This window comes from Hippocampus guttulatus, chromosome 7 (genome assembly GCF_054856545.1).
Source record: "Hippocampus guttulatus isolate MCC_2025c chromosome 7, RoL_Hgut_1.0, whole genome shotgun sequence".
Classification (NCBI taxonomy): domain Eukaryota; kingdom Metazoa; phylum Chordata; class Actinopteri; order Syngnathiformes; family Syngnathidae; genus Hippocampus; species Hippocampus guttulatus.
The window spans coordinates 9,525,308-9,538,966 of NC_141267.1; the positions used below are offsets into that span (position 1 = coordinate 9,525,308).

Genomic DNA, 13,659 nt, shown 5'->3' on the forward strand with positions numbered 1-13,659 from the left:
ATATTCTTTTTCTAATTGTTGCTTTCAAATGACTGTCTTTTGTGGTAGTCTCATAAAATTAAAATGGTTTTTCACTTGTTTTTCACCAGCATACCTCGATCTGACCGGACGTCCATCCATAAGAACTTGTTTATTGCATTGATCTTTGCCCAAGTGATTCTGCTGTGCAGTGGCTCGGCCATTCACAACAAGGTGCAGTACAAAATCATAAATTACACACATTAAAACTGGTGACAAACAGTTATAATGACCCCTTTCAGTTTGACGTCTTGATCCACTGGTGAATGGACACTTTGATTCCCTCCCCTTTCATCAATAACTGCTTCAAACAACAGAGTGTATGCAGAAAAAAAGTAGTTGAGATTGCACGACTGTCTGCGTCTTAAATGTTGTGTTGTATTATTTTGTCATTTTATGCTACCTGTTCTATTAATGGCGGTGCAGGCACCCGCAGCGGCTCCTCTCTCTCTCTCCTGTGGTTGAGAGGAAAGAAATTTTATCCATGCTGTATGTTGCACATAGAGCACATTTGACAATAAAGTTGACTTGAACTTAAACAGGAAATTGACACTTTGCTCAAAATATACACGATTCAGCATACTCACCAAAAGTAGTTGATAACGATGATAATAAGAATAATACTAATATCTTAAATGTGTTTTTAAAATGGTTCTACTTCAACTAATGCAACAAGCTACCGTACACGATTCTACCAATGTTGTTACCATCCAACACTTAATGCTGAGTCAGTGGTCAGCAGTTGATCCTTGGCACCAACAGGGTGAGCTGCACCTGTGGGGGCTGCTGTTTTGAAAATTTGTGGCATAGTTTCAAATATACAAAATAGCCCGAGTGAGCATTAAGTGTCAATTTTAATACTGTGATCATCCACATACGTAAAAGCATTTTACACTTTTGTACAAAAACAGAAAGCATACAGTACATTTCAAAATAGTTCTTTTTAGTTATTTAGTTAAGTTATTGCTGGTATTTGCTTATTTGCTGGCCAGATAAGCCAATTCTATATATTCTATATTGATGTGCTCCACTGGGGGCATTCTCCAAAAACTAAATCACACGAAATTGCTGATTAAATGAAGTCCCCGTACTTTTATAATAAGAGGAAAAATTGTCCTGGCCGTGTATGTGCAATTGTCCAGATACATACACTGTACATATTCATTAAATTCCGGCATAGCGTTGTGCCTTAGGTTATATGGAAATATGGATGTTTACTTTGTGTCTCTGAAGAACATTACCAGAGCATCTGAAACAGAAATGACCTGGGTTGCTGTGCTTGTAGGTTGCGTGTACACTTGTGGCGGCATTGCTCCACCTTTTCTTCATGGCTGCCTTTAGCTGGATGCTGGTTGAGGGTCTGCTGCTTTGGAGCAAAGTGGTTGCTGTCAACCTCAGCGAAGAAAGACACATGAAGTATTATTATCTCATCGGCTGGGGTACAGTGATTTTTACCTTGGGATACGTTATGAAGGTCAATTCGGTCGTTGCAGAATTCTGTGTTTCTATCAAAATTTTCTTCTACTGTGCCATTTTTAGCTTACATTTTACTCACATTTCTGCCTATCCTTTTTATATTCCTGTTTCTGTACACTGGTCCTTTAATTCTACAATGTTGATTCTAACTTGTTTTCATCCTTCATACAGGTCTGCCAGTGCTCATAGTCACCATCACACTGGCTTCGGCCTCAGAAAAATACTTGGCGGAGGGCTATTGTTGGCTCAGTGTCCAAAACGGTGTCATCTGGGGCTTTGCTGGGCCTGTCATCTTCATCATCATGGTCAGCAAATTACGGACGAGCCATCCCACAATTTACAGCCACACAGCAAATATTTTGCTCATCGCTGAAATGACTAATGTCACTGTGCATACAACATTCACCTATTCTGTGCCCGAAAACTCTCCTGCAACTAAGAGACTCAAGATTCAAATTGATCTTGTGCTTTTGCTATGATTAGTACAGTAGTGCTATTGTGTATACACAAAAAATAATAATTCCTCTTACAAACCAGATTTTTCTGCTGTTTCTTATCTTTTGTGTACTTCCAATTTGCTGCAGTTATCTTTTTCGGTTATTTGTGTATAAGTTATTTGAACGGTTAAGCATCAACTTTATTATTAAGGCCCATCGCGCACTGAACGACATGGTAGAGTGTCATTGAAATGTCGCGCCTCGTGCGGAGATTTTGGCCTCGGCTTCTAGTTTTGCTGCACTTCAATATTTGCAACGTCGCAGGGCGCTCGAGCAAGCAAAATGCTGCATGGTATCATATTAGCTTAACAAAAATGTAGGGGGCTTTCAGAGAGATCTAACTACATGCTGCCAAGCTGGACCAATATAGCAGACGCACATACACACACACACACACACACACACACACACACACACACACATATATATATATATATACATGTGTGTGTGTGTGTGTGTATACATATTGTGTTTTAAAGCAACGCGTGGAGAGTCTCTGTCGTCAAAATACATGCGTGCGGTGAATGAATGGAACCAAGAGCCTCTAATAGTCACCCTCTCCTTTATTTCTCGCTCATTTCTTCTCTCTTTATTATTATAAAATAGGTACAGTGGCCGGGGAAATTGGCTTCTACCTTGACAATTGCGCCATGTTGTTTGTTGGTCAAAAAACAAAACAAAATTGGACCGATATATGTGGGTTCTCACAAAGGTGTTTCCTGCTAGCGCAGTTATTAAGTTGTAATAAGTTGGTTTGTGAAGGGGATCGAGGGTCGCTTTGTGTGGGAGTGTGCAGTACGGCCAGTATTTAAAAAAAAAATTAGTGTTATGATTATTTTTTACACTTTTCCAGTTCAGTTGCGTTCGGTCAAGTCGCTCGGAAAGCAGGCCTCATAAGTGAGATGGTCAGGAAAAAAAAATACATTTATGGGGCTTCCTAATTTTCATTTGTTCTTAATTCTTGTTATTTTTCCCACTCATCTTTATTTGTAATCCTCATAAGTGTTATCATCATTTCTGATATTTTTATTACAGGTAAATGTCATGGTACTTACAAGGGTGGTGGTCATCACTATCGCCACAGCCAAGAGGAGGTCCATGATGTTGGCAGTGGGTGCCAGTCCAGTGGAACAAACCTACGAGCAAGTAAGGTACTGGCCATGAGGGGGCGCTATTTGTCCTCTTTTTCATGCTGATTCAACAGTGCCACAGGCCTTGGAAGAGGCGGTTGTCTTCCGAAGGCACCATAGAAAAGGATTTGTCATTTGTAAACCAGTGAGGCTCATTCATCAAATGGGATAGAAATACATTTTGAATTGATTATATTAGTGTTGTCCATAAAATATTCATCGGTCTTCAGCCACTTCAAATGCTTTCAACCCCTCTGTCCCTGAACGTCTTAGGGTCTTTAACTTTTGATCAGACAGTTGAATTATTTCAGACACATTGTCTCTTTCTACATTGACAATTAGATAGCATATTTCAGTTGAACTTTTTCCAATAATCTTGAGCTATTATCAAATGTTATGTTTGGCGCCTGATTGTCTTTTCCCCCCCAACCATTTTTAAAAGCACATTTGGAATGTTTTTTAGGGGGAAAAGGTGTACCGTAATTTGAGCTTTCTACAATTTGAATGATGAAGCATGGGCAGGGATGCATTTAGTTGTATGATTTTTTGACTAAGCATGTTGGTAAACACAAAACTAGACTCACTAAACTCTTAAAGTCAGTATGTATTTTTATTTATTTTTTGCATCATCTTTCAAATTTCATCAACAAATAATGAGTCCATGTTAAGAATTTCTTTCTTTCTACAATATGTATATACCTAAACTTATGGTGACTGGTCATTCAAAGTGTATCCAAAAATCTGTTTTCAACTCAAATAAACCAACAGATCACATAAACCAGTGCAATGTGAAAGTAATTAGCTTGGATATGACATTTTCATTGTAATTATGCACGTAACAATTGTTTGGTCTGACTTTTGTACACTGTATTTATATGTTGCCCTACAGAAATATCACAGCTGTGTTTCTGGTGAAACTGGTATAGGCTAATGTGTGTGAATCTCTCCCACATGTGATCCAGTAGATTTCCGACCAGAAGTCTTGTAAATGATTCCATTGGTGAAAATTATGTCAAAGTGTGTATTTTTTTTTCTCTCAACCTCAACCCACCAGGCCTCACAGTAGGCACACTATAAGAATTTTCAAAGCTGTCCTTGAACCATTTGGCACCCCTGGATGGCAGCCATCTCGGAAACTCAAACAAATTCCTCCAATGACTAAGCTAGGGCTTGCCACCATGCATGTCACAATTTGAACACACGCATTTACAGCTGCTGTGGTCTGGCAGTCACCTGAGTGGGAAGCTAATTCCACTCTAAACAGAATTAAATGAGATTTAAGGTGGGAAGTTGTCACCCCATGAGTCTTCCCAGCCACACAACCACCGTGTGGAACACAGCGAGTCATACAAGGTTGCTCAAAAATATGCTCCCCAAAAAAATAAAACAAAATAAAAATAAATAAATAAAAGTAGAAAATCTAGAAAAGTGCCAATGGCCACAAGAGAAGATTTGAATAATTAAACATGTTTTAAGATGTTTATGTAGTAATTCGTGTGTGTGTGTGTGTTTTATTTTTTTTAATGCATGGGTACTGTATGCTGAATGTACGTGTCATATGGTCGTAGGGCTGCCGTTAAAGCGGTTTTGGTTCTGCTGCCCCTTCTTGGATTGACGTGGCTGTGTGGTGTCCTTGTGCCTTTCTCCATTGTCATGGCCTACATCTTCATCCTCCTCAATTCCCTACAGGTACACACTAAAGTACACAAATGCGAAGATGTTGCAAACATACAAAAACACACTTGAAATTTTAGTGGTTCTCCTTTTATTATTATTATTATTATTATTATTATTATTATAACTAGTATAATCATCACCATTATTCTCATGTTTCAAATCCTTCTGAAGATGAAAAAAATACCTCGATCACCATGAAGCCTATTAAATCCCATTTATCACATAAACATGGCTGGTGATTCCATGCGAGTCAAATTTGCATAATTTCAGAATTAAAGTCACCCTCCTTTAGTTGCAATATATAAGAAACAAAAACTGCAGCCAGAACAGAACTTCAGAGCAATTTAAAAAATATTTCCATTTACAAACTTGATCCTGTTTTATTTTTGTTTGTTTGTTTTTACTTCAATGAGAAGTTGAAAGGTTTTCCATCATGCATTGTGCCTTCTCGCTGAATGTACACCGACTCTCAAGGCTTTTATTTGTCTTTGGCAAAAGCTGGTGCCGAAAGAGGGCTAGTAATAAAACAGACGAAGAGAGGTGGTTTTATTTTAACAGTTGAATTCCATTTGTATTGTTTGCTTGCATTATTCTTGTCATGGGCAATTTAAGGTCAACATTATTGTGATGATCACTTTAAATGCTTTTAGTGTTGGAATTTGAAAGGTCGATTTGTCCCAGATTTTTAGAGAGGGGCTATATTCTTGTCAAATTATACATTCTTTACCTTCGTGTTAGAACGTTGTGCAATGATTGTGGTAAACATTTATAGATAATTATTGCCTCAATTCTTAAATCCCTTTCCTATTTTTTTTCATCAAATAATAAAAAGGAAAGAAGTCATGCCATTCTCACGGGGTGGTAGCTTTTTCCACATTACCCAGCATTCATCACCTACAGTATACTTAATTGAGCTGTAGTTTAAGGAAAGAATCAATCATGGTATTAGCTGTTATCTGATAATTAAGTGAAGTGTCCTTCTTGCCACAAATAGCCTCTTCCATATAGCTCATGATATTTTTTCATGAAAAGAATTATTGCACATTGTTTTGCTGAGCTGATTTACCTGTCCTCACGAGGGCTGCGGTCGTACCGGAGCCTCTCTGAAACTGACTTTGGGCAAGAAGTGCGGTACACCCCAAACTGGTCACCAGCCTATTGTTGGGTGACTTTGGATAATTCCAAAATTGTGGGAACAGTTGTTGAGGGAAAGCCCCCCTCTTTTTTAATGTATTACAAAATAGTCATGAATGAGTTTGGTCAAGAGTCCTGACCTCAACCTTTTCAAACACCTTCAGGATAAAGCGAGCCACACTCAGAGGGCCAACATCAGTGACCTCTGGCCTCATACAGGTCATTTCGAGAGACATACTCTGTCTCTGTTTGAAATCTTTCAAGCAGAGTGCAAGCTTTTCTTCCTGCAGTGATACAAGAAGTGGTCACTGAAAGCTCAAGTGTAATGGAATATAAACTCTTGGACTCATTTATCAATGTTGCCTCTTGTTCACTGACTGTTTGAAAGTGGCAGGGCGAGAGCTTTGTTTCAAGGCAGAATCTTTCGAGGTCTGTGAGAAGATGAACACATCCCTTTCACTAATTTTCTTGTGCATTTCAGTATTAATGGTGAATTTTCAACTCTTCCGGTTCTATATTTGTTCCCACTGTTGGAATTTTCCATCTTTTGGCCTTTTCACAGTCATACACAGTTAGAAACAGGCGGTTTGCACCGTTTTGGGTGTGACATGTTTGTCTAAGATGCATGTTCACAGTCGGAGGCGAGCCATCTCTCCCCACTTGTGAAGATAAGCGGATCGGAAAATGGATGGTTGGATGGATAAAACACCCCCGCTGCTCTTAGTGGTTGACAATCATGGCGAGAGATTGAAACGGTCAAAAGTGTGGTAACATTTTCAAAAGGTTGACGTGACAAATGCACATTACAACAAGTGCAACAGTTCATTAAAAATTCATTAGGAGACACAAGCGATCTTAACAAACATTTAGAAATGTGACTCTCCCCTCACTGGATTGCTTTTTGTAGACCAACTGCACGCACCTTGTTGCTCTAAATCAGTTTTCTTTTACATTAATTGTTTATGTAATGCTACGGTTGGCTGGCAACCAGTCCAGTGTGTCCCCCGCCTCCTGCTCAAAGACAGCTGGGACAGGCTCCAGCACGCCTGTGACCCTTTTGAGGGTAAGCAGACTAGAAAATGCATGGAAAGATGGACGGTGCATGTAATGTTTACATATACACATACTGTACATAATATGGTTACATAGTCTGCATGGATTAGATACATTTTCCTAGCGAGCCCTTCAAATACAGCTTTGTTTTTCAAATATATTTTCTTCTTTCTAAAGAAAAACAACACTAGGTTAGCCTGTCCATCAGTGTTCAGAAGCATGCTTGAAGTGACTACTGAATTATTTTATTTTATTGATGTCAAAAGTAAAGCTCTCGTGAAAAAATAATATACTGCTTAAAACATCCCTTGGTATGACTCGCAGGGAAGTTCACAAACAGTAAAAAGTTAATGAAATTGAATAAACAGAGAAGTTCATACGATTTGTCCAAAAATAAACCTGGGTATTTTGCTCCTATTTTTAAGAATCTGAAACGAGAATCGTTCGAAACCCGAATGGGAACTGTCCAAATTCTTCTGAGGCCCGACCCTAGTCCCAGCTGACTTTGGGTACAAGGTGGGGTACACTCTAAACTGGTCACCAGCCAATCACAAGGCACTTGCAAAACATATGTGAAAATTAGAGTGACTAACGGAAAAATGTTGTTGTTGTTGTTGGCCTGTCATTTTTTTAGTGCCCCAGTCCAAAGCAACATAAAGCTAAAGTGTCAAGTTTTATTGTTGAATCAATAAAACAGATAATGTTGACATTTCATTGCGCCTGATGGTCCACTTCTACTCCACTTCCCTTGTGACCCATAGTGATATGCTTCCACTATCGCATCTTCCTTAGTTGAGCTGTTGCTCTACCCTGTAATCAGGAAGTTTGAGTTCTAACGAACCAATGTTAATTTTTTATGAATGAAATGACCTTAAACCGTACAGATTATCAACATTTGCAGTATATGATCACTCTATCTTTTGAAATTCTCAAGAGGAAGTGTCTTTAAGACACAGAGATTCTTTTCTGTGGGTTGTTTTTTTTAGCCTATTATATAGCAGGCACCTACAGTATTTTGATAATGGGGAAATTACTTTTTTTTTCCATGCTGATTTTATTTTAGCTCTCCTATTGAGAGGGCTGGGTATTGATTCAGATTTCCGAAATCGATTTGATCCAATGCATAGGGGCTAATGCGATTCGATTTGCAGTTTGCTTTCATTTTTGATTTACTTAAGGATTTCATAAAGTACCGATTTTGATTTCATATGGAAGACATTCTCAAAAGAAATGCTGTAAATAGTATAAACTTCTTGATCTAACGTGGTGCGGATACATTTATGGTAAAAAGACGCAGTAAAAGAATTGATTTATGATTGTGTGAATCGATATCCGGCTATGAAAAGGAAAATTGATTTTATTCAATTAATCGAGTTATGCTAAACCCAGACCTACCCATAGATAAATTAATCAAAGTTATGTTAGAACAGTAATAAGTGTGCTGTTGGTATCACATGCAGTAATTTGTTTTGTTTTTGTATACTATGACTCCATAAGTCACTTTCCATACCTAGCATAAATTGCTACAACCTGTTACATAAATGTAATTGCTACCTTGCCACGGATTTGTAGTAATCCACTTTGTACTGCATATCTGTAAATGTATTGATCATATGTCATTAGTAAATAGAGGGTGACTCGGATACATAGCGGATGTCTACAAGTGAGCATTTCTATTTTTATTCCAAAATTGTTACAGTGAACACTAAGCATTTATATGTCATATTAATTTTCTTTCATTCACAAAAACATGTATTTATTTGTCAATTTATTTTAGCCAAGATCTGAGGTGACGATATAAAGAGCTTTCATTCTCATTGCGTTTGTACTGTATTTCGCATCAATAGCTAGTTAGTGCCACATCACTAACCACAACGCTATTCCTTTTAATAATGGGTTCTGTTTCATTCCAACTCTTTTTAACATAATCCCTCGCAACAAAAATAAAATACCTATCGTAAGTTACATGAGCATCTTTACCATCAATACAGCCATGCCTCATTTGCTTATCAGGTGAGAGATAAATAGCACATGTGGTGAGGGGGCGAGGAATTTTTTTGTGTGGCCCATAAATCGATCGCTATACCCACTGTCATCCAATGTCTAGGCAATGTCATTAAAAACTTTTCGCACTATCCATTACCTAGGTGTAATCGGCTCGTGGCCCTGCTCTGCCCAGCCTATTATTAGGCTATAGCATCTATAACAACTATCAACCACTTTGAGCAATGGGTAAGGTTCAGCGAAACAAGAAGCTGAAGACAAAGTCTGGAAATGATGGAAGTTGAGTGAGATCAAAAATGTTAAGATAATGCTGATGCTGAGTTAATTTATCTCGTTTGGTCCAGTCACTCCTTTTCATTTTTGTTTTGTTTTATTATTTGCCATTCGTGTTTGACTTTGGGACAATATTGCGCATACATTTTTTGTTCTTGGCTGTCAAACGTTTTTATAGTCTGCATGACTAAACTGCATACTTGAGTTCATAGTAATAAGTCGAACTTTTAACTCTTCTCAGTATGGGAAACTGGGAATGGCACAGACTTAGATCTGAATATATGTATTGACGAACAATACCGAAGTTGTCAGTAACCGTGGCAACATAAAATAGTTGCCCTTAGCATCAGCTGCGAGACTCCATTTATATACGTGGTTGCTGGTCACTTATAGACAAACAATCACTGACACTCACATTCGTGCCTATAGACAATTTTGAGTCTTCAATTAACTTTGTATGTATTATTTTGAAACATGGAGCAAAGCCACACTATTCAGTGAAGCAGAAACTGCACACCAAAGGGCTGCACCCTCTTGATTGTGACACAGCCATGACATGCCCGCCAGATGTGATGTCCGTTATGTTCTAGATTTTTAAAATAATGATGAAAACTTTCAATTTAAAGTAGTCATAGGTATAATCATGTAGATTTATTTATAAATCCATATTTTAATTGGGGTCTTTGATAATCATGAGGTGCGGATGAAAAACAAACAAATGCGCGACATGATTGTTTGCATTTCCATTGCCAGGGAAAATAACTTTCCCTTTGAAAAGGAGTCCTGTTTGTGCTGCATCCTCAATTACCATCCGCGGCATTAAAACAATATTCAAACAGGATACCAAGGTCAGACTGATTCTCACCAAGCCTCTCTGAGGTGCCACTTATAATGAGGGTGTTGAACAGCCTTTTTAAGTTGTATATTTATAGTGTTTTGTCTCAACTTGTACTTATTTTTCCTTTTCTGTTTGCATATTTTCTTGGAGTTTACGCTTTAGTCCATATGTTGGATTTGAAATTAGTGTTTTGTGGCTAATTTCACATTGCATTGTGGTCATATACTCGGAGGATTTGTTTTTACAGACAGAATTAAGTCAATGTCTCAACACAATGAACTCCCCCACCCCTCCAAAAAAAATGAACAGGCCTAAAATGACAAAAATGAGACCATTTTGAGAGTTTAAAAAAAATCCTTTCCTCTCAACTTGAATCGAAGAGAGAAGTCAAGTCACTGTGTAATATCAGATGTGAGAAATAAAGTGAATAACACACAACATTCCTCCTGTTGTAAGACCTCTCCTTGTGTGAAACCTGCTGACATTTATTTGGCTTAGAATTACCTGCCAGCTCAATTTGGTAATAGCCTGTGTCATAAGAAAGCAAACCATCATTTTTGCCCGTGTCTCGCCTTACCTGCGGGTGGGTCTACATTTCTTTCTGGTTTTCTGAAGACCGATTTCTGGATTTCTACCTTGTCATGATTTTTTTTTTTTTTTGGGTCCTCGCAAAGGGCAGCTGGAGTGTCAAAAATTAGGAAGGTGAGGATTAGAAGTTTTAACCTTAGCAGATGTGCCCTTTCATCAGTTTCAGAACTCATGATCTCACCGCCCTACATCAACCCCTGACAGCGTCGGAGTGGGGGTGATTGTGGGGGGGGCATTCAAAATACCCATTTTGAAGCAATGGCCATGATATATGTATGCTCAACTCTTTTATTGTCGTTAAAGAAATCCAGTCTTGTGGGTTTGCATTTATACTTACAGAACATACTTTGTACAAAGTACATCCAGGATTCGTGCGGTGTTGGCTGGTTGCGATTGGGTTAGAATTTTCCTGGTTTCTGTTGTACTGCCACACAGCCATAGATCTGTAGAATTTCTGCAGCTTTGATGCATACTTTGTGGATAATTAGTGAGAACTGGGTCAGCACAGGGCAAGAAAGCAAAACCATGTTGTTCTTCCAGTGGGTGGCAGGGAGATGTTGGGATAGAGTTGAAGTGGGGGTTAGAGTGTCGGGAGGTTAAAAGGCTGTCAAATATTAGTGCCAATTCACATTGAGGCATTTTCTTTTTACTGCATTAAGGTCAAAGCAAATAATCAGTGCTGTCTGTTCTTTTTCTGGAATCATTTTGGGAGATGGATAATGTATCAAATCAATTTTGAAATCTTTTTTGTTTTGTTTAGTTTTAAAAAAAATTAATTTAAGTAATAAACCACATAGGAGAGGTAGATCGGTACCTCGTTACACACTTATATGGTATAACTTGGAGTGTGGTGAATGAAGGCACTCGAACCCATTCGTCGGGTAGACTGGTATAGCGGGTAGGCCGCTATTGCTTTGAACTCGATTTCCCAAATAACATTACTGGAAATGTTCAAGTTGATGATACATCAACTTATTCATTCTCTTTCATGAAAATAAATGTGGCCTCTTCATTGGCATCGGTTTGCGACCTGTGCATTAGGATGTGAAAAGCAGCATTCATTTTGTATGTATGTATAAGATGGCAAAAGAAAAGAGTCAAAGTCGTGCGCCTTCCAACCAGTGTATTTAAATATGAAATTATTTCTAATCTCACAATAGACATGAATTTTCAAGAGTACTCAAATTTAGCACAAGAATACTTCAAACCTTGGTTATTGGCACTAAAGTAGTATACTCAGGAGGCCTTTGAACGACCCAACACAATGCGACATCCATGCAGTAGCCACTTATGTATTTAGCTACAATTAAGCATTATGTGAAAGCCAATAAAACAATCACAATGTGAGTTAAGAAACACCAGCTCACTGCAGGACTCTGATTGGGATGGAGAGGGTTGTCTCCAATGGCCTCTGGTCTCTTCCTAGATTGGCCCCTACTATCGTCCCCTTCAGATGATTTAGGTCATTTCCTATGCGCATCATTGCACACACATATATGCTCCTCCCACTGAGTGTTTACAGCCACACGCTGATTCCTATTAATCTGCTTCTTGTCAAGACGAGGTGGAGGGTGGATCCTGTAGGGTCTGTATTGGACTTAGAGGCCACTGAAGGTGGCTAAAATGTTCAGTCACACACACAAGCAGGCAGGCAGGCACGCACACACACACACACACGCACGCACACACACACACACACACACACACACACACACACACACACACACACACACACACACTCAACCTGAAAGCCCCATCTGACAGATTGCACCAGGCCTGGTCCTCTTTTTACACTGAGCAGATGTGGTCTCACACTTGTTTTCCTTGGTAATTATCCCTCGTTAAGTGAAAGCATGTGCCAATCAAACAGCTTGGCTAGCAAGAGCAGTGCCTGAGCCAGGTTAGGGGAGAGAGCGAGGGAGGTAGAGAGACTTATCATCTCTTCTCCTCTTTTTAAAGCACAGTGTCATTTCAGAGTCATTACTACATTAAAGGCAATCCTTGCCATGGTGTGAGAGAGCTGCAACAGCTGCAGGACTGACATTATTATCCTCGTTTGACTTTCAAGTGGTTGCAAATTTGATGATTATAACAGTTAACACTTGTCATGTTAAATTATAGCTTTATGTCATATGTTTTTTTTTTTGGGGGGGGGCATTGCATTTTAACAGCCAAATTGTTAATTCATTTCGACATTGTCCAGTAACACATTAACATAATTTGAATGATAAACTGGGTAGCACAGTGAAGCAGTGGTGAGCACTTTTGCCGCGAGCTTCCTTTCACATTTCAAACCCATTTTTTTGAAGGTAGTTAAAGGTGAACCCTGATGTGAAAATATCAGTGTAAATCGTTGTTACTTATTCGGCGGAGGCCTGTCGACGACTGACATTATTTTATGGATATATTTTCAGCTCGTTTCAATCCATGTGATCATAGCTCAAGCCCACCTTCCTCTTAGTAATTCATTCAAATTACATCAAATATTTCATTCACCCTTTTTTGGGCTTTAGACACTGTCAAAACATAGCTAAACTGAGCTTTGAGGAAAAAACGGGAACACGTCTCTCCCTCCAAATAAAAGGCGGTGATAGCCAAAACAAGAGAGAGAGGGAGAGAGAAAAAAAACAAAGATATATGAAGTCTTCATGTCATTGAACTACCATTCATTTTCACTTTAAGGACCTACGAACCGTAGTGAAGTGTGATTGCATGTGACAGTCACCAAGTCTGCCTGTTTATCATGATGGATGCATGCTGCCACTGGGGTCGTGCAGCGCGCAAACCCGCCCTCACGCAGATCTCTGATGCAGGGACAGCTGCTTCAAGAAGACTCTTGATATAGAAACACACATGCCAAATCTTAACCAATTCCCAGAATGACGAGCAGACGCTCAATACGACCAGACATGCACTTCATTTATTCGATACTATTGAATAATTATAAAATTAATGCTTTTCTTCTCTGGTT

At 38.8% G+C, this 13,659-nt stretch overlaps 1 protein-coding gene across 1 annotated transcript in view; it reads left to right on the plus strand.

The window, feature by feature from the left end:
* Positions 1-13,659, plus strand: part of LOC147202192 (adhesion G protein-coupled receptor D2) — a 73,763-nt gene that overhangs the window by 14,260 nt on the left and 45,844 nt on the right. Inside the window, exons 15-19 of the mRNA XM_086116670.1 lie at positions 90-192; positions 1,304-1,457; positions 1,666-1,799; positions 3,027-3,142; positions 4,690-4,810. Of these exons, the coding sequence (XP_085972796.1) occupies positions 90-192; positions 1,304-1,457; positions 1,666-1,799; positions 3,027-3,142; positions 4,690-4,810 (628 nt within the window). The remainder of the gene's footprint in view (positions 1-89; positions 193-1,303; positions 1,458-1,665; positions 1,800-3,026; positions 3,143-4,689; positions 4,811-13,659) is intronic.